The sequence below is a fragment of the Mustela nigripes genome, chromosome 2, assembly GCF_022355385.1.
Source record: "Mustela nigripes isolate SB6536 chromosome 2, MUSNIG.SB6536, whole genome shotgun sequence".
Lineage (NCBI taxonomy): Eukaryota > Metazoa > Chordata > Mammalia > Carnivora > Mustelidae > Mustela > Mustela nigripes.
The window spans coordinates 164,646,914-164,668,582 of record NC_081558.1 but is presented as its reverse complement, the minus strand read 5'-3'; the positions used below and the strand labels follow the sequence as shown (position 1 = coordinate 164,668,582).

The 21,669-nt window shown below is 39.2% G+C and overlaps 1 protein-coding gene across 11 annotated transcripts in view; it reads left to right on the top strand.

Moving 5' to 3' along the window:
* Nucleotides 1-21,669, top strand: part of BBX (BBX high mobility group box domain containing) — a 275,777-nt gene that overhangs the window by 167,668 nt on the left and 86,440 nt on the right. For all 11 annotated transcript variants that reach the window (XM_059392031.1, XM_059392032.1, XM_059392033.1 and 8 more), the window contains 2 exons: nucleotides 5,935-6,105; nucleotides 11,699-11,938. In XM_059392031.1, coding sequence (XP_059248014.1) covers nucleotides 5,935-6,105; nucleotides 11,699-11,938 — 411 coding nt within the window. The remainder of the gene's footprint in view (nucleotides 1-5,934; nucleotides 6,106-11,698; nucleotides 11,939-21,669) is intronic.

Below are 21,669 nucleotides of genomic sequence, written 5' to 3'. Positions count from 1 at the left end.
TTTCTTTTCTTTCATTCTTCTTTCTTAGTTTCTAATTACTTCTGAGTGATAATCAGGAGGACCATTTCCCCCCAGCTCTTTCTCTCAACAGTGTGAAAACTGACCTGTAAGGAATTAAAAAGTAATTAGATAACTATAAATTATTAAAGTATCTAGTTTATAGTTTGAGGTATTTCATGCTCAATACATCAGTTATACTTTTCCTCTCTGAAGTACATTATGTCCAATTCACTTGTGTACTTTTTCATCTTTAGTTTATGCTAAAAAGATTTCTTTAACTTTTACTTTGTTCTAGGTGCAGCCGTGGGGCTGTTGGTCTTATTTCTTCCACAGCTCAGGGGGCCCAGTGGTTCTCACGCATCACATGCCACCTTGGCCTGTGTGTCATAGTTACATGTAGATCAAACCACCCCCCACCTTTGTTTCCTACTCAGGAAAGAATGTCTAAATTCAGGGGAATGAGAGAGATGGGGATTCATTTTGAAGCCATTTGAGTGTTTAAAAATATCACTATTATTTAGTGCAAGAGTCCATATGATTGCTTGTAGCAACCCTCACGACTAACTGATCTTGATGTTATGGTGAGCCAGGATGTTTCATATAAAGGTAAATAATGAGGGATTATAAAGGGGAAATAAAAAAGGCCTAGTGATGGAGGTAGGATATACCCGAATAATTGTAATTCAAGGGAAAATGTGGTGTCATTAGCAAGTCTAGTGGATTTCTGGGAGGGAGAGATTAGTTTGGGGGGTTATCACTGAAGACACACAGTATTTGTAGTGGCTACATGTCACCTACATGGGAAAAAAATCATATGTTGAATGTAATTATTCTGAACCCCAAAGCCACATATATATACACCATTAATTTTATTCTTGATATTCTGTTTTCTCTTTGAATATTAAAATTTTACACACACACATACGTAAAGGCACATATACTTAAACACATTCATATAGAATTAAATAGCATAGTCAAAATCCTTGAGACTAAAAGATATATTTTTCTCCAGGCACTGGCAATCACTTTGACCTCTCCAGTTGGTATAGCTGCTTGGCTTATAGTTTTCAGTTGGTTTCTTTTAATATTTTAAAAATGTGTAATCTAAACCAAGATAGGATCACAAGGTTGGAGTAGGTGGATTCTGAGCTGACCTCCTCCCATGGACACACCCAAACTACAACTGTATATGGAATGACTCTCTCTGAAGACTTTTCCTGAAGACTAACAGAACAGCTCTGCTATTCTAAGAAGAAAAATCCACTCTGAGAAGAATAGGCAGGGTAGAGACACAGTAGGGATATTCCCAACACAGAGATTCTTCCTGAGGAGCAAAGAGGTCCAGCCCTACACTGGGCAACCACTCATCTTGGGAACCTGCCCTGGGAGGACAAGCTCTAACATCTGGCTTTAAAAGTCAGCAGGGCTTAACAGTAGGTAAGTGGAGGGCTATAGAAAACTTGGACTCTGCTGTTAAGAGCTCATGCACAAACTCACTTGCTCCAAGACCCAGAGGGAGACAAGGGTTTGGAAAATACCAGGGCCATCCATGAAGGATAGATTTGTTGACTACTTTTAGAGTGTATGCCAAAGCGACAAGGATTGCAGGAAATTTCTCTGGGAATGGAAGCCCTGGTGGGGCTTTCTTCCTTTCTACCTAGCAGGTCTGTCTCTTGTGCAGCCATTTCTGATATTCTCCATCTACCTTGGCAAGCATTATTCAACCCTCAACCCCCATCCCACATTCCTCTGCAGATTCACTCTAGCAGGCATCCCTCCAAAGCAGCTCCTGCCCTGATGAGCAGCCTTGGCTGGGACTGGCAGTCCTGCAAAGTGGCACCCATTCTGCCCCCCACAGGCAGCTCCTGTCCCAGCAAGAAACCTTGTCCAGGACTGGCATCTCCGTCCAGTGGATCCTACCTCCCTGCATTCAGCAAAAGGCCTTGGCAGAGACCTCTGTCTTTGTCCCATCCCCTGCCCTGCTGTACCCAACGTACAGCCTCAACATGGATCAAAACCCCCACCAAGCAGCTGCCACTCAGGGAGACAGGCATTCCCCCCCAACCAGCATGCTGCAGCAGTTGTGGCCAGGTCTCACAGCCAGCCACACCAGGCGCTAGTCCTACCCACTGGCATAGCTGTGGTCAGGCTTGGCAGTCATCTGTACTGGGGTCAGGGCCCACTCACTAGTGTGTTCATAGTAGTCATGGCAGGAAATTGTAGCCAGCCAGTCTGGGGACCAGCCCCTTCTGCCAGCTATCACAACCTAGCCACTCCAGGAGGGTATACACTGCCCACTCAGAGAACACCCCTGGAATACTTGGGCCTGGTGACCAGGGGGTATTGCGCTTCTGGGTCCCACAGGAAACTTTCTGTATAAGGTCACTCCTTTAAGACCAGGGGACTGAAGTGGCCTATGGATAATACATACAAACAAACACAGAAAGTCAAGCAAAGGTATATGCTCCAAATGAAAGACAGAACCTCAGAAAGAGAACTAAATGAAACAGAGATAAGCAGTGTGTCTGGTAAATAATAGTTCTTAATAATGGTCATAAAGATGTTCAACAGACTTAGGAGAAAAATGATTGAACCCAGTAAAAACTTCAACAAAGAGAAAAAATATATAAAAACGAACCAGTCAGAGCTGAATATGGTAACTGGATTGAAAAATACCCTGGAGGGAATCAATAGCAGATTAGATGATGCAGAAGAACAGATCAGTGATCTGAAAGACAGGTTAGTGGAAATCACGCCAGCTGAACAGCAAAAAGAAAAAAAAATTTTAAATGAGGGTGGTTTAAGGGACCTTTGGAACAATATCAGGTATACTAACATTCCCATTATAGGGGTCCCAGAGGAAAAGAGAGAAAGAGGCAGAAAACTTATTTGAAGAAATAAGAGCTGAAAACCTCACCAGCCTGGAGAAGGAAACAGACACTTCTGTCTAGGAATCATAGAAAGCCCCCACCAGATGCAATCAAAGAGGTCCATAGCAAGACACATCATAATTAAAATGTCAGAAATCAAAGATAAAGAGAATCTTAAAAGCAGCAAAAGAAAAGCAACTAGTTACACAGGAGGGTGCTCCTGTAAGACCATCAGCTGATTTTTCAGTAGAATAATTTGCAGGCCAGAAAGGGAGTGACATGATAGATTCAAAGGGTTGAAAGGAAGAAACTACAATGAAGAATGACCTACCTGGCAAGATTATTCAGAATTGAAGGAAAGGTAAAGTTTCCCAGCCAGAAATTAAAGGAGTTCATAAGCACTCAACCAGCCTTAATAAGAAATGTCGGGGCACCTGGGTGGCTCAGTGGGTTAAAGCCTCTGCCTTCGGCTCAGGTCATGATCTCAGGGTCCTGGGATCGAGTCCCGCATCGGGCTCTCTGCTCAGCAGGGAGCCTGCTTCCTCCTCTGTCTGCCTGCCTCTCTGCCTACTTGTGATCTCTGTCTGTCAAATAAATAAATAAAATCAAAGAATAAGAAATGTCAAAGGAACTTTTTTTAATGGAAAAGAAAAGGCCATAAAAAATGTTTTATCTCATAAAATATTGGGATCCCCATATGGGTTTAATTGCCACTCATGCAGCTCATCCTGAAGTGATTTATAAGCCACAAAAATAACTGTTTTCTTTTCTATCTATATAGCATTGGTATTTTGGAAATTGGGTTGCCTGTGCCAAGTTTTATTTGTAGATAGAATGAAAACTGTTAAATGATCTATCAGTTCACAAGAAATCTTTGTTCCTTGATTAAGAGAATACCAGATAACTAATTCCCTATAGAGTTTTCAGTAACTTACTATACTTTTGAGGCAGCATACACTTATTTCAGATACTCAGAAGTTTCTTGCTAAAAAGACCATAGGAACATGCTTTTCTTTGCTCTCCCTCCTTCCTTTGACTGGACATAGCATTTGATAAATTGATGAGGATTTTTATCAAAATGAAGACTTAAAAATTTTCTTACTAAAATGAAGATTTTACTCAGCACAAGACATAATCTGGATGTTTATCAATAATGAAATGATTGAATATATTGCATTATACATTTTTATTTTGGAATATACCATGGTTATTACAAAATGGCAACAGTCAAGGTGGATTGATTTAGATGAGCATGATTTATGCAAATTAAAATTTCTAAATGGCTATGTTTACTGGTATATTTGTATATAAAAAAAGACACAGTTTTACAGTCCCTAAGGATATTTTAAAATTAGTCAAAGGAAAGGCAAACAGGTTAGAAGGGCATGTTATTAACAGAAGAGAATTCAGAAATAGATGTATACAGATCTAGTAATTTAATGTAGGATAAAAGTGTCATTTCAAAGGAGTGGGAGAAAGCTGGATTATTTAATAAATAACACTGGCAGAATTTGGCTAGTTATTTGGGGAAAAATGTATAAGGCAGACCCTTATCTCCTTTATCAGAATCTCTATCTCCTGAGTTACAGATTGATCAAATATTAAAATTGTTTTTTATAATGAAGTCATGCAGGTTCTGGAAGGAGTTGTTTGAGATTTTTTTAAATTTAGAAATGAGGAAGACCTAAGCATGACCCTAAATCCATAAACAGTGAAGGCAGAAGATAAATTTGCCTATGCTATATTGTTTTAAAGGCTTCTGAACTGGATGAATCTAGAAACTTTATGAAATCCTAGTTTTAGCAACATGACATAACAAATTTATTGATACTACTTTGCAAGCATTTAGACCAATGCACACTTACACTGACCCAAAAGTCTACTCTTGTGTGATTTCAGCAACTGTGTTTGTGTTTATAACTGTCCATATGAGCCATTCAGTAAATCGATAACATTATTTGAATGGCATGAGTATTTATAAACAATGATTTGTACATTATTACTTAAAATGAATGAATGAGAACTATTAAGCTAGGAAAAAACCTGAGGGAATGCATATACGAAACTGACGTGTAGTTTATCTCTAGGCTGTGGGGCTAGTATGATGGAGAATACGAACCTTAATTTGTGCTATGTTCACCTTTATAAACTATGAATGTGTATTGTTTTTATCATTGAGAAAAAGCTTTTTTTGTTTTGTTTTGTTTGGTTTTTAAACTCACCTAAAAGTGACATAGAATTTGGGGCTTCTGAAGATTTTCTCACGTCCATAGGCTGGCGACTGCTTAGCTATTTGAGCCAGCCACCTCTCAAGGGAAGAGCAACAGCAAAAAGCCTGGCAGCAAAACTGTGTTACCAGATTCTGGTGCCCATGGGATGGAGAGGTGCAGGATTGCCTGCGATTTGTTGTATCACGGATGGGTGCAGAGGATGCTCATCTTGCTAGGTGACCTACGTGACCTCATGTGCTGGGTCCTTGGAGACTGCACGCTCCTGGTTTTTAAAAATCGTGTGTCATCTTGTGAAACGGTTTTTTAAAAATCCAAAACATTTGACTCTTACAAAATATTCATTTTATTTAATAATGCTCCAAGCTCAGATTTATCATAGTGTAGAATGCGAAATTCACGTAAATTACTGTAATAAAAGAGGAGCCATTAGAGAATGTATGGAGGGCACCTCTGGGAGTACCTCTTCTCTGGGTACCGTCTCTTCACGTTCTTCTGATGCACCACTTTGAGCAACCCTACCCCGAGTCAGTGTGAACAGGTGACAGTAACTTGTAATCCTCCTGCTGCTTTATTTGGGTTTTGAGTTCTGAAGTTATGGAGTGGAAGGAAGTAGATTTCATAAAAGGCAAATTTTATTAGCTCCATTTAGCCAAGTGAAATGAATGTTTGATTATGTACTTAGAATTCGTACTGAATCCAGTAAATGCCTGAGCTGGTAGATACTTTAGTCATTAAAACTGTAATCCAATTAAAGCTAAGGAAGCTAAATAAACAAATTTTAATCAAATTTACTTTGATTTCTCTCTGTTTCTCCCTTTTTTCCCTTACCACAGGTCACAGTAATGAAAGGCAGTAATAGAAATAAAGATCATTCAGCAGAAGGAGAAAGGGCTGGAAAACGACCAAAACGAAAGTGTCTTCAGTGGCACCCACTGCTAGCAAAGAAACTGCTGGACTTTTCAGAAGAGGAGGAGGAGGAAGACGAAGAGGAGGATATTGATAAGGTAATTCTTCTGTTTAATAGAGAAGTTTTGACTGTTCATTCCAGAAACGACAGTGATCAGGGGTGGTGAGAATGATGCATTTCTAAAAGTCTGTGTAACTTGAATCCTCTTGAACTACTCGGCTTACTTTTTTTTTACCGCAGATACCGATGACTCCTGAGGTATCTGTACTTCCTAGTAGTTGAGACAGAAACAGAGCCGTCTTCGATAGTCTTTCTGTCAATTAGCTAATGATTTTCCGGTGATAATAGTAATACTCAAATGCAGAGGAAGTGGGGGGAATTCATAAAATTTGTCATGCTCCCCTGGCATCCACCCCGTGGCTCCTCAGAAACCATGTTTTCTGCTTTTCCTGTTTCTCCCTCCACTTCGGTCTAACCTTGAAGGCAGCCTTAGAGCTGCCCAGGCCCTCCCCTCTGCCTCAGCCTTCATGGCATCTGGCATTCCTCACCCCTACCAAGCCTCCTTGGTCATTCCGTCTTCCCCATCCCCCCTTCTCTTCTCATGCTTGAGCCAGTTCTTAGAAAGTCACACAACCAGGCAGGTGACTTTAGAAAGCCACACATTCCTCCCAAGTCTTGGCCTCCGCCCCATTCAGCCTTCAGGACAAGGACTACCACCCCAAGAGATGGGACCTCCTCGTGGCAGGTATCTCTCCCACCCAGTGCATTCCAAGTTCGGGGGTTTCCTTCCTGGCATTTACCATTTACCTTGTATTTAGCTGTGTACTTGTGTATGTCTTTCTTGCCAGACTAGAATGTAAGCTGGGTTAAGAGCAAAGTCTTGCCCCAAATGTCCTCCTGTTTGACCTGGCGCCTAGCACAGAGCAGGTTTTGAATAGATGTATGGCCATTAGAAGAATCAGTGAGTACATAGTTCGTGTCACTATAACTTCTATAAACACGATTTAGTGTTCTTCAGGCCTTTGACATCCATGCAGTCTTTTGTTCTAGGCTTGGGTCAGCTTCCAAGAAACCATGTTTTCTGCTTTTCCTGTTTCTCAGATGTCTTACCTGGATACCCTTTATGGTCTCTCTCACTGAGCTTTTCCTACTCTTTTACATAGAAAATGGAGGCTGCCGGAAGTGACTCCTTCAGCTTCCTCTGCTCACCCGCACACTTGCTTCACTTCCAATCTTTTCCTCCTCCTCTCCTTTTCTAGAGAAACCAGTGTTATTAATTCTGTGTGAGGAAACTGCCAAGTTTATCCCAATCTGATCATTCTGACACAGTGTCCGTCCCGTGGTCCTTGAGGCGGTCTCCTGCTTCACTCCTCCCGTAGCAGGCACTCCTCTGTCTGTCCCAGGATCTCTGTTTTCTCTCCCAGCCACAGCTTCCTAGCTTCTTTCAGCTGATGCCCCTCCATGATTCTGCCCTCAGGTATTGGTGTTCCCTGGGCTTCTTACTTTCTCGCGCCATCTGAGCCTTTGTCTTAAACCCTGCACTTGTGGTTTCAACTATGTACTTGATAACTCCTCTTAGATCTTAGGTCAGAGCCTCAGTTTGTATGTGTTCAGAATGAAGCTTTGAATTGCACCTTCCTGCATCTTCCCTTCCTCAGTAAGTGGGGAGCCCCAGCTTTCATGTTGGTCAGTCCAGAAGCCTGGTCTCTCTCCTTTTGCTCAGGTCTCCTATCCAGCCATCAGAAGATTCTCAGCCGTGCCTCCTACGTGTGTTCTCAGCTTGACTTCTCCTTAGCAAGGCCGCCATGGCCTCATTGGTCCACGCCACCACCGTTTCTGGTGCAGCTCAGTGTGTTCTGCCTCTGCCTGCTTCTGCTCTTGCCCTTCCAACAGTCTTTTCCCAGCAGAGCAGCCAGAGGAATCCTTGCCAAATGAAAGGCTGTCTGTGCCACTCTTCTGCTTCATGGCTCTACCTGCACCACCTAGAAGAGTGCCTCATCCCTGTCAGTGGCCCAATAAACAGTTAATAAGAGAAAGAATGAAGTGATTGAATTCCCTTCTTAGTCCACACATCGTGATCTCATCCACTTTCCTAGTCTTGCCTCCTTGTATTCATACCTCAGTTCATTATCCCAACCAAGACTTCTCTGATGACAGCCACCTTGAATTTAGGCTCTCTGGTACAAATTGTTCTGCTCCCCACTCGATCTCATCTCTCTCATTGGAGAAAAAGCATTCTCTGTTGTGTATGAAGGAGTCTTGCCACTGAAGCTAGAAACACTCTTTACTTTTTTTTTTTTTAAAATACATAGATTTATTTATTTGTTTTAGAGTAAAGGGGATGGGCTGAAGGAGATGGAGAGAGAGTGTCTTAATCAGACTCCACACTGAGCAAGGACCCCGACTCAGGGCTCCATCCCATGACCTCAATATCAAGACCTGAGCTGAAAACAAGTGTCAGATGCTCAACTGACTGGCCCACCCAGGCGCCCCAGCACTCTCCTTTTTTTAACTGTTAAGTCCAGTTGCACACCAACTCTCTTAGTTCTATGTCATAAATAAGTATTCTTTCTGTTCTCATTTCCCCTTTCTCTGCATTATGGCCTTCATTGAGCCCTGTCTCCTTTCTTACTTGGACAGCTGGAATAGTCTCTTAAATGGTTCCTCTGGTTTGGTTTGCTTACACTTTGGGTATTGTAATTCATGTTCTATTCTGTTGACAGGAGTTATCTTAAAATACAGATTTAGAAATGTCTTTCCTATGCTTACAACCACCCATGGCTCTCCATTGTATCTAGCTGTGGTTTCCATACCCTGGTCTGGTATTTGTGTTGATTTGTTACAAGGTATTATTTGGCCACTGGTGAAAGAAAAAATGAAGTCTAAACAGTTTTTCACTTTTATTTAATTTTATTTATTCATTTGCGTATTTACTTTTTGGTTAGTTAATTTAATGAAATAATTTTCACAGTAAGTAGTAGTTACAAACTTTTTTTTAAAGATTTTATTTATTTTTGGGACACCTGCGTGGCTCAGTGGGTTAAAGCCTCTGCCTTCAGCCCAGGTCATGATCTCAGGGTCCTGGGATCGAGCCCCACATTGGGCTCTCTGCTCAGCAGGGAGCCTGCTTACCCCCCTCTCTCTGCCCACCTCTTCCTACTTGTGATCTCTCTCTCTCTGTCAAATAGATAAATAATATATTGTTTTAATAAAAAGATTTTATTTATTTTAGAGAGCAAGCACAAGCAGGGGGAGGGGCGGGGGAAGAGGGAGAAGCTGAGACCCTGCTGAGCAGAGGCTTGACTTAGAGCTGGATCCCAGGACTGACCCCAGGATCATGAAACTGAGCCAAAGTCAGACGCTTAACCCACTGAGTCACTCAGATGCTCCGAAAACATTTTTTTTTTTAATATTCATATTTGGCAAAATTATCTGTGGTAAAATATGATAACCTATGTTGTCCCTAGATTTTATTTTTTTTAAACGGGCTTTAGCTACTCATAGGATTAAAAGTATGATTTTTTTTTAATTTTTATTTTTTTAAAGTAAGACAGCACATTCTTCATAAAGTACATCCATACCTACTTCTACAACCACATGTCCTGGATCTGTGTTCTAATGTTAGATGTACCAGTGCTGCTGAACTGTTTATCAGTTAGTAGTCATAGAGCCTTAATCCTTTCTAGTTTTCTGTATCTCCCTGTTGCCCGCCTGACACATTCTGATTCATCTTCCAGAATTTAGCTCAGACAGCACATTTTCTAGGGAGACTTCAGTGTGCTCTCATTTATCCACTGGTGCTTCATTATCACACTGGTTCCTTGTAATCATCATCATACTGCTTTCTAATTCATTCGCTTTTATATCTTTCTTTCCTCCCCAAACAGTAAGCTCCTTCGTCCAGGATCTTGTCTTATTTATCTTGTTTTTCTAGTTCTTGGCTTGAGTTTTATAATTTAGTAATGGAATCAAAAGTTATTCTTTTCTGAAGGAAAACTGTAATTACTTCTTCAACCTACACAATATACTTTTTATGCCTTGAGTTTTCTGTAGCTTCTTAGATTCAGAATGCTAAATAAATATCCCCCCAAATGCAAATCATTGCTAATAACTGTATACATAATGGGGAAGTTGAATCTATAGCCTTCATTCCCAATAATGATTTTTCATGTATTTCTAAATCGTATAGCTATGACTTCAAGATTATTCCATTGTACTATTTTGTTTGAAGATAATGAATGGTTAATTAAGTGTATTTGTCATACTTAATTTAAACTTAAGAGACCTTTTAAACATACCCAGTTGGATTAAGCTAGTGATTTGTCCTCAAGTTTCTGTAGCAGTTGCCCAGTAAACATGGTATAAAAGAATGTGGTTGCCTTAGAGTAGTGGTTCTCAGAGTGTGATCTTCAGACCAGCAGCATCAGTATCACCTGGGAACTTGTTAGAAATACAAAATCTCAAGCAAGGCCCACTCCAGGCCTACATATTGGAAACACTGGGAATGGGACATAACAATCTCTGTTTTAACAAGACCTCCAGGGATTCCACTGCCCACTCAAGTTGAAGAACTTAGGCTCTACTATATAATGCAGATTAACAACGACTAACAATTACTAACAACTAAAAACCAATCCTTGATTTTAACTGTGAAACAAGAAATTAAAGAGATTCTTTTAATAAGCCTTCTGGACTTCTGTTCACGGTTGCACTGTTTCCAAGAAATAGCACAGGATCATATTTTCACTTTAGAAGATATTTAACAATCCTAATACATCCTGAGATTCGGTGATCAGGGGTATCTGCAGCCATGTGCAGGAAGCAGTGTAGGAGATCAGAAGCAGAAAGCCTAGGCTATAGGCTAGGACACTGGAAATGACGATTACACAGGTGGAATGGGCAGGATTAGCACTTTGTAGAAGTTCTTGAAGACCTCGAGTTGAATGAAATGCTTAGGAAAAGGGAGGATTCAGAATCAGTTTTGAAGGTTTAAGCCTGGGTGAATTTATTCCTTTCATCATAGTATTTCAGTAAACAAGAAAGGTTGATATTTATAAGCGTGAATATTAACTATGTAGTTCCTCCTTCAAATAATGTTAAATGTCTGTTTTGATTTTTATAGTAGGAGGCTCCACTTGTGTGCATAAAACATTGAATAGTCTGTATTAAATTTTTATTACCTATTTCATGTTAAACATTTTCATATTACAAACTATAGATAAGCACTTTCTAATGAGGAGAAACAGCTAATATTCATGTATTTTTTGTGAATGTTGTTATTCTTGAGACCCATATATCGCAGAATGGGTTTCTATATTTATTGAGTAGTGAAGTACTGATGTTATATATATACCAGACATTGAGCTAGATGCTGTGGTTGTAAAGGCAAAAGAGCTTTTGTCCTCAAAGAACTCACTGGTTAGTGAGAGGAAAAAAATGTAAGCAGTCATAACATGATAATAATATGTGCTATAATAGAGACATGCACAGGTTGCTATAGAAACTAAGCAGAATACATTGTAAGTTGGTTACCAACTACTAATAGTGGTTGTTGATTATTTTCTTTTCCAATTTGGAAGTTGTTTAGATGGAGCTAAGAAAAAAACACAATTTGAAAACCAAAACTAACTGTTAAAGCAAAACTGTCCAGGATTTGTTAAACATCTGGCTTTTGTTTTGTTTGGTAATAGGTGCAACTTCTTGGGGCCGATGGCCTAGAGCAAGATGTTGTTGAGACTGATGATGAATCACCAGAACAGCGAGCCCGGAGACCAATGAATGCATTTCTCTTGTTTTGCAAACGTCATCGCTCCCTTGTACGTCAGGAACACCCCAGGCTTGATAACCGAGGTGCTACCAAGATACTGGCTGATTGGTGGGCTGTGCTAGATCCAAAGGAAAAGCAGAAATATACAGACATGGCCAAGGAGGTAGGTTACAATGACAAGGTTTTATGTTGGCTGTGAGCAAGCAATCCCATACTTCCAGTCTTCAGATACAGAGTCCCTACTAACGGTGTAACAGCACAAAGGTGAATCCTGGGATAAATCAAGTGTTAACTTGTAAACCTAAGAGCTGTTCCTGAAGTTCCTCAGAGTGTGATCTTCAGACCAGCAGCATCAGTATCACCTGGGAACTTGTTAGAAATACAAAATCTCAAGCAAGGTTCCTGTAAACCTAATAGCTGTTCCTATTTCTGAATTCCAAGTCCACCTTCCAGATGCTGGTGAAGGTGCCAAGAGTAATCATTTGCCAGGTTTTTTTCATTGTGTATACTCTACAGATTGATATAAGGGGCTGATTTTTATGAATAGTTATTTATTTATTATGAATGGGGTTTCTAGGAACCCAGCTTCTCCTGTCAGAATGTCCATGGTAAAGACAACAATCTTATGTTACTCTAGTTCTGTCATGGGAAGAAAGTGTCTTCATCTAGTTCTAACACTAAGTAACCTTGTTACAGTATCTACATCAATCACTGGGCTTCAGCCTGTTTTTTGTTTGTTTATTTGTTGTTTTTTAAAATGTTCTTAGAATGAGGAAATTGGGCAAAAAGTTACATCTCTTTCAGTTCTAACATTTTGTATTTTGTAATAAATACAGTTATTAAGAGATGCACTTTGATTTATTTCTGTTTTGTAGGTAGTGCAGCATGAAAATTTAAAACCAGTGAAGGAATGAATGGCAGTGAAACATGATGTGTTAGGATATGTGCATGCATGTGCAGAAGGCAGAAGCACTCCCTACAGGAAAGCTCTTCAGAGTGGGGACTTGGATCAGTTCTGACAGCAGGGGCTGAATTCCTTCAAAAATTGTCCACCAGTCTGTTTTTAAATTACTCTGAAATTAATGGGAGTTCATAATGCTTTTAAAACGTATTGTGTAATGGATTTAGCAAGTGAAGGAAAAGCAAAGCAATAGCGTTGTGGTTAAACTTGAAAGAAGTAATTCTCACATTGTTCCTTCAGTATCATAACTTGCAAACAGTCTTGAGTCATGAAAACCCCTGCCACCCAAACATTTGGTTAAGTTCTATGAAAAGAACCAGCAGGGGACAGAAATACAGAGTTTCAAGTGACACATTTTATTAGACATCACAGTATGTGAAAAAATAGTTCTTTTAATTGCTGTGGTTTTATTGAGTTGTTTAACAGGCTAACATGGAACATAAAAATTTCTTATGCAGTGTTAAAGGATATTTGAATCCAGAGTATATGATTAGCCTAGTTGTTATGTAATTAATGATCACATAAGACTTTGTGAGTTGGCTGTTAATAAAGATAGGATTTTGACTATGTTATGGTATCTGGAAATTTAAAAAAAAAATGTTAAAGATATTATTTATTTGAGAGAGCCAGCTGGAGAGAGCATAAGCGTGGGGGAGGGGAAAAGGGAGAGAGAGAAAAGGCTTCCTGTTGAGCTAGGGGCTCCACGTGGGGCTCCATCCCAGAACCCCAAAGATCATGATCAGAGCTGAAGGCAGACACTTAGTGGACTGAGCAAGCCAGGTCCCCTGGGTATCTGGAAAATTTAAAATCAATTCCAGTAACCTACATGATTTTAAATGTTTCAGTAGATTTCAGCTAGCATCATAGTAATTAACAGCATTTTCCCATTAAATAGCCTTAGATTTTTCTTATAGTCCTATGCTTATGTGATAAAATAAACAATTACCTGAAACCTCATAGGGAACCACATTAGCTTCCTATAATTAAACACTTGAGTTCAGTTTTGAATTGCTGTTTTTTGATAACATGCAGCCTGTCCCAAGTACATTGTTTGCCTTTTCTTAAATACTGCTAATTTACAAACCCAATAGGTGGCCACTTTTAAGAAGAGGAAGTATTATTTTCATACAGGAAATCTCTTACTAATTAATTAGGCTCACAGTATTTGCCAATGGGGCACCCGGAATGAAGTCTGTTCAGGTGGCCTCTGCAATCTGCCATATATGGGGGGGGGGGGGGGTCTTCCACCCTGCAACCTGCCTTGTTTACAGTTGCTGTTAGGAAATGCTGTCTCATTTCTAGTCAGGTGTGGAGGGTTCAGCCACTTACAAAATCATGATATAATTGGTTTCTAGCCATAAGTGATACTGACTTATTCAATGTGTTTACTACATGGTTTTGAAATTAAGGTGCAGGCCATTGTGCTGGTGCTTTTTGTATTAATAGTGCTGTCTTCATTGCAACGTCAGTTTTAGCAACAAAAAGCTTAGTTGAGGGGCACCTGGGTGGCTCTGTGGGTTAAGCCTCTGCCTTTGGCTCAGGTCATGGTCTCAGGTTCCTGGGATCGAGCCCCACATGGGCTCTCTGCTCAGTGGAAAGCCTGCTACCCCCTCCCTCTCTGCCTGCCTCTCTGCCTACTTGTGATCTCTCCCTCTGTCAAATAAATAAAATCTTAAAAAAAAAAAAAAAAGCTTAGTTGAGGGGCTTCAGTGTACCATGTCTGTTGGTGGTTGCTAATGATGAATGAGGTCTTGGCTCCGCAAGGTTCTCTCACCCAAGCAGTCTTTTTTTGTTTAAAACTTTTGTAACGTTTTCATTTCAAACACCAGATTTTGATTATGTTCTCTATAGGAATAAGACATAGTCTTCTTTCAGGATAGTTTTTTGTGTGAAGGTGAATACTTAAAAAGAGATATTTTCTTAAAAGAAGTGAGTAATCAGTAATACAGCCTGGAAGGGTTTATTATTTTAACCTGTTAAAGCTTTCTGTGATGCTTGTCTTGCTCCTCATTATCTTTTAGTGCATTTGGTGAGCGCAAACAGCCATTCTGGGATTTGTTTTCAGTTTCTTGAATTGTTGGCCCAGTACTTATTTGCATTGTGGCGGGAAGGGAAGGTTGAATGAGGGTTTCATGCTGTCTGATGAATCTCATTAGAGCAATAACTGGTTATAAGTAATGTAAAAAATACCATCTTAAGGCTATAATGTGGGTCATTTTTTTAAATTCAGCAATGCGCGTGATGGTGCAGGGTTGTGGATGTTCCCAGGCTCTGACTTCTGATGTGGGATTGCAGGGTAGGAGATGCAGGAGCAACTTTACTTTTCCCTTTAATGTAGTATGTTCTCACTCTTAAAAATACAGGAACAGAAATCTTCATTTTTGCCTAGGATATTGCTGAAACCTTCCGCCTATCATTTAAACTACTGATCAGAATTAATCATTTTACAAGTCAGTTTAGAAGATCACCTATATAGTTTTTCTGGAACAGTAGAGTAGGTGCCAAGGAGAGGAGAAGATCTGGAAAGTCAAAACAATTTTGAATGACTTTATATTACTCCCTCCCTTCTTTTTTGTAGGATGAGAGGCATAAGGCAGAACGCATGCATTTATTGATTGATTAGTTCATTCCAAGCTTGATGTTTTTTAGAAGCACAGACCCGTAAAGTCTGTTATGATTGTCCCCATTCTTCAGAGCGGGGATTTAATAAGGCTCTTTGGAGTCGGTATCTTGACCAGTCACACATTGTGGCGCTGGGATACTGTTGCCTGTTTGATTCTAGCATTCTTTTACTATGTGATTCTCACTTGGATGCCTGCAAGGTAAGAGGTTTAAATAATTATGGTAAAAATGGTAGCAATAAAATGTCACAGGTCTAATGGGAAAAGTCTGCTTGTGCTGGGGTGTGTATTAGTGGGGATATTTCAGAAAAGGCTTTATGGAGTTGAAAGAACCTGTCCTGGGTGTCAGTAGAGGATTCAGAGTGGAAGCAGGGATAAGAGCAGGATAAGTTTCAGAAACGAGAAAGTTTGTTTTACCCTGAGCCTGGGATATGTGTAGGACACTAATAGGTAATGATGATGTAAGACAAAAATCATGAGACCATGCTGACAAGTTGGAAGTTTCATTTGTATGGCAATAAAACAGCTATGGAATTACATGCAATAAAAGTAACCTGAAGGTAACTGTAATAGCCTTTTGTATCTGTTGCCATCAATACCCTAGGAAAGATACTCATCACTACAAAACTCCATGGAGTTTTAGTGATTAATTATTTGTATTTCTTAAAGATAAAACTGAACTATTTATTCCATTGCTTTGGCTTTACTAGAAATGGATTCTTCTCCAAAGAAGGCAGACTCTTGTTTCCTCATATATTATAACTCTAGGGAATTTTTGTTTCCCATCACACATACCACACTTAACCAGCGTCTGTGTTCTTACAGGACGATGCCTTGGCATCGTGCACACCACTAAACTAGAGTAGCACCTCATTTTTCCAGTATCCTTGAAGAACTGCTGTTACATATAAGTGATTTCCAGGTAGATGAAATTGGCTGTTTCCTTAAACATTTTATTTTGTGTATTTATCCTGAAACTTAAAGTTTTGTTTATGTACTTCCTTACTTTAAGCATTTGGATTGCCTTTTGAATGTTTTTGAAGATTTCAAACCATTGTTTCCAAACAATAATTATTTTATAATTTGTGATTTGGCAAGATCTTTGTGAACAGTTAAGATATAGTCACATTTTTCTCCGTACCGTAATTGATTCTTAAATCTTCTTTTGGATTTCCTCTTTGCTTTTCCATGAGTCAGTCTTTCGGATCCACCTTCAGCTGTTAGTTGACATTGCCGTCCTCTGTCAGCCACTCTTGGCTACATCTAATGACATGACTTACTCTATATGGGATTTTCTGAGTATGATTTACTAGGTGCCCCACTACTTTGAGGGGATGTGGACAGTAAAACCAAAGACTCCATGGTTCATTGGGAGGTCTTGTTTTTGAGACCTTTTCCAGTCCCATGTTCCAGATATCAGGACTTTCTTACTGCATTTATTTTATTTTATTTTTTAAAGATTATATTTGTTTATTTGAGAGAGAGGGAGTGTGTGAGCCTGAAAGGGGGAGGGGCAGAGGGAGAAAGGTGAGAGAGAATCCTCAAGCAGGCTCTTGCTGACCTTACAGCCTTTCCTGAGGCTCAGTTTCAGAACTCTGAGATCATGACCTGAGCTGAAATCGAGAGCTGATGCTTAACTGACTGAGCCATCCAGGTGCCCCTTTCTTATTGTATTAAAAAAAATACTTAAGTGCTTATTTTTGAGATGGTAATAGTTAGTTTTTGAATATTGCTGTATTCTGCCCAGGGTTCTTCTATAAATATTTCTAGTTCATTCAGTCCTCAAAATAATCCCAGGAGGTAGATTTTTTCTTCCCCCCCGACAGCAAAAGATGAAGACCCTGAGGACACTGAGGCCCAGAATAGTGCAGTGACTTTATCCAAGGAAGCAAGTTAATAGTAGAAGAGCTTGAGTTCTCAGGCTTGGCTTTCCCCCTTCTCAGACCTTTCTGAGTTCCCACCTCTGTAGAGTGTCAGGATGCCTGCCATGCCCTCTTAGGGGTTGAGTAAGATGCAGTTAAGGCAGCAGTATATGCAAGCATTCCACCAAGCTTAAAATGCTCTACCAGTGGCAGTTTTTGTCATTTTCTTGATGAGCAAACTGAAGTTTGTTTGTATTTGATCCTTCTCTAGAAGTGATTAGTTATTTTTATTAGGACCTGTTAACACAGCGAAGGGCTGCTGAAATGCAACACCCAAACCCCAGAACCAACAAAGCCGGTTATATCCTTTGCCTAACTTGGCAGATACTCCAGTGTGATTGATAACCTCTAATGAGAGACGTTCAGCCCAATGAGCGAACTACTTGATTTCAGAAACACCAGTCCAGTTAGCTAGTAAACATTGAGATTTAAATATCCAAATCAAATAAGATTATAAGGACTTTATAAGGAAACCATAGCTTCTAATGAAAAATAGATCCCACAGGGAGTGATACATGGAGAATTTAAACTGAGTCTCTTAAAATTCATTTTGGTGTTCGTTTCAGGTATTAATTTTTTGGATTGATTGAGGGACCTAATACACCAGTATCCTGTAGGTTGCTACTGTAGTAAATCTTGATTAGTTTAGAATTGGTTATCATTCAAGGGATATAGATAAAAATTACCTTTTGCACTGTTTGAAAAATTATAAATTCATGCTCTAAATTATTTTGTAAGGAGAAAGTATGAAATGTTTAAGGAAAACACTAAACCTTAGCGAACACACTTTTTTAAAAAGAAAACTTACACATTTTACAATTCAAATTAGTTAACATGTGAATTTATTAATACATTCTCAGAAATGCAGATAGGTCTTCCCCCCCCCACCCCAGATCCCTGTCTGCTTTTCCCCGAGGTAACAAAATTACATTTTAAAGGAAATTATAAAATTTGATTTTTTTATTAGTGCTAATTAAACTGACTTTTCTCCTGGTTTACCTAAATTGGGGAGTAAAATTGTCCTTTTAAAAAAATTTATACATGAGAATGAACTATTGTTGCCATGGTGATCCTTACAACCATTTTAGGTAATCTTATCTACAGCCAACTCAGTTTTTTCTTTATAACTTTTCCATAGTGAAACCAAACAGTTTCCTGGCTGCTTATTCAAGTCACTTTTTGAAGTATATAATTTTTATTAGATTAGCTTTTAGCATGCAAGTTATGCAGGTTCATGAATAGCTTAAAATATTTTTGTTGTCAAAACCATAAACTGAATTCCATGTTCTGCCACATAATACAGTCTAATTTTCTGCCTATTAGAAGTATCTAGTAAAAATAATTCACATCAGATAGTGCTATCGAGTTTTATTATCTAAATGAATGGTTTTAGACTTAAAGCTCCTCAAACTAAGAAAGTACAGATTAGTGACACTTGCCAAGCCTCGCCCTTTCCTCTTCCCACCCTTGTATAATGTGATTTCTGCTGCCCATGTGAAGAGGTACAGCTGTCTCAAAATTTATTATGTAAGGGTTCACTTACACCCCTACACCTACAGAGTCACAACATAAAAAATGTGCTGTATCTGTTTTTTAAAAATCAGATACTTTTTTTTTATATTCTCTCCTTGTGGTTCTGGTAGGTTGTGTTTTGTTTGTTTGTTTTTAATCATGGTGGCATTTCATATATCTCTGCCAGAGTCAGCTGTCTTTATTTATATAGACATTTCCAGTGTTCCTTATTCCTGGACCTCACCAGGCTTGCCATTCTCTTTTCACTTTGTTGAGAAAATCTAGATCATAATAATAGCTAGCAATATTACTGGATTTTAGATGTGTGCCCCCCCCCCGCCTTAAAAACAAGTCATTGGAGAACAGTTAATATATTTTTCATTTACATTAAAGTGCTTTTTAAGGCCAGATTTTCATTCTTACAAAGGATTCAGAATGGTATTTAATGTTGAGACCCAGTTTTTAAAAGATTAACATAAATGGAGTATTGTTTTTTGGTATATAATAATTTCACTGTCATATATGAGGTAGATGAAATACCTTGACAGAGTGTGTATTCAAACCATTACTGAATAACGGTGACTTACTATTATTGCTAATTAAGTACTGTGGTAGTTGGGAGTTGGAAATTTTGAAGAAAAAAAATGGAAACCATCAGGTGAATTTTTATTTTAATGGAATAACCTCTTTTTTTAGCAAGAGGTTATTTATCTACAAGATTGGACCAATAGCCCATGATTGATGTTCCTGGATAAAAACAAGTTTCCCTCTCACTCTCAGCGTGAAGAGCCCTGCCCTAGAGATCCAGATGGATGGGGCCATCTCTTTGGCCCTTAAAATTCTGTAATGATGGATTTTAGTCCACATAGTTGACCAGAATGCTAACGGTTTTACTCAGCTATTTGCTTCTTACTATATACTCTCTTTCTCCGTTTCTCCCTTACTCAGCCTTCTCTGTAATCCTTTTCCTAATAACCTCATCACAACAAATGATTAAGCTTTTCTGTTGTTTCTTATAGTTGAATCAGAGCAAGTGATTGATGAGGTGTCCAGTTCCAAGGACAGAGAGACATCCTCATACCCTGAGGCTCTTTCTGCCTCTGCCTTCACTTGGTGTTCAAGAGTGTCTTTACGTGGATTTATGACATCTCCATGGAAGCTTTAAATTCCTAAAGGACAAGAACTGTGTGTTACTCTTTTCTCTCTCTCCCACATTCTTAATGCTTTTGCTCAGTATATTTCTGATTGAGCTAATGAATGTTGTCTTGTTACTGCTCATTTACATTAAGTTTAAGGATCTGGATCTGAGAGATTAATACTGTAATCCAGTTACAGAGTATTGACCTTCCTAGTGAATTCTCAGCTCTCATTTTCTATAAAACCCCACATCCTCCAGGCCATATTCTCAACTTCTGTTCTTCAGCCCATAGTGAGCTTCCCTGTTTTTACAGATTCTTTGGAAGACCATCTTTTGTGCCTGAACTAGGGGAAGGCTGATGAACCATGCGTTAAAAAAAAGAATGTTTGTGTGAAAAATTGTGGATTGTAAACAGCTAAAGGCAGACTTTAATTCATGCTCTTAACTGGTGTCTGTCATCTAATCCAGCATCTTTCACAACTGGGACTTCTTTAAAAATTCCAAATTTTTAAAAATTTCTCATGACAAATGTGTTGATTTGTTTGAAAGTCTTTCATCATTTTATGGAGCGGTGACCTTTGTCCAGATGACTGTTCATCTGACATACCAGCCCGTGTGTCTTTTCTTGGGACACAAGAATGATGCCTGTGTCTGTTCCTCCATTTTCACCTCACCCTACCATTTGTCACTTTCCACCTTCAGACAGGAGGCCAGGCCATTTGTCTGCTTCAGCTTAGTGTGTAAATCCCCCATACAGGTGAACGCACCAGAGCAGGGAGTCTCTTATATCATATTTGATGCCTCCAGAGTTATTCTGCTATGTGATGGTAAATTCTAGTTTGGCTCTGGCCTTGCATCCTTAATTTAATTATTTTTGGAAGAAAAGTGGGACTGTGTTTTTCATTATTTTGTGCTTACCTTCCTTATACATGTACCTATGTAGCAAAATGCAGAAGTACAGCTTTTAGGTGTTTTTATTTTTGTTTTGTGGTTTTTAAAGCTTATTCAGGAAACTTGGGTTAAGGGGCTTCTGGGTGGCTCAGTGGGTTAGATCACGATCTAACCTTTGGCTCAGATCATGATCTCAGGGTCCTGGGATTGAGCTTGGCAGTGGCCTCTCTGCTCAGCAGGGAGCCTGCCTCCCCCCCTCCCCCCCTGCCTTTCTCCTACTTGTGATCTCTCTCTGTCAAATAAATAAATAAATAAATAAATCTTTAAAAAGAAAAAAACTTGAGTTAAGATAATTTGGGGATAATTCTAAACCATTGATTATTAACACTTGCATTATATTACCTATGGTACAGTTTTCATTTAAATGATTTCTTAAAGTTGGAAAAATGCAAAGTTTATTTGGATTATATATACTTTGTTATACCAAGGATAAAAGAATCTTTTTTCGGGGCGCCTGGGTGGCTCAGTGGGTTAAGCCGCTGCCTTCGGCTCAGGTCATGATCTCAGGGTCCTGGGATCGAGTTCCGCATCGGGCTCTCTGCTCAGCAGGGAGCCTGCTTCCCTCTCTCTCTTCCTGCCTCTCCATCTACTTGTGATTTCTCTCTGTCAAATAAATAAATAAAAAACCTTTAAAAAAAAAAAGAATCTTTTTTTTCCTGTTGCATAAATAAAAAGCTGTTTGGAATGTATACTAAATTAGTTTACACATAGAGCAAGCATTTTAAAGGGCAAGCTTATGGGATTGAAACAATTGTATTGATTTAATAAAGTTTTCAGCAGTTAGCAATA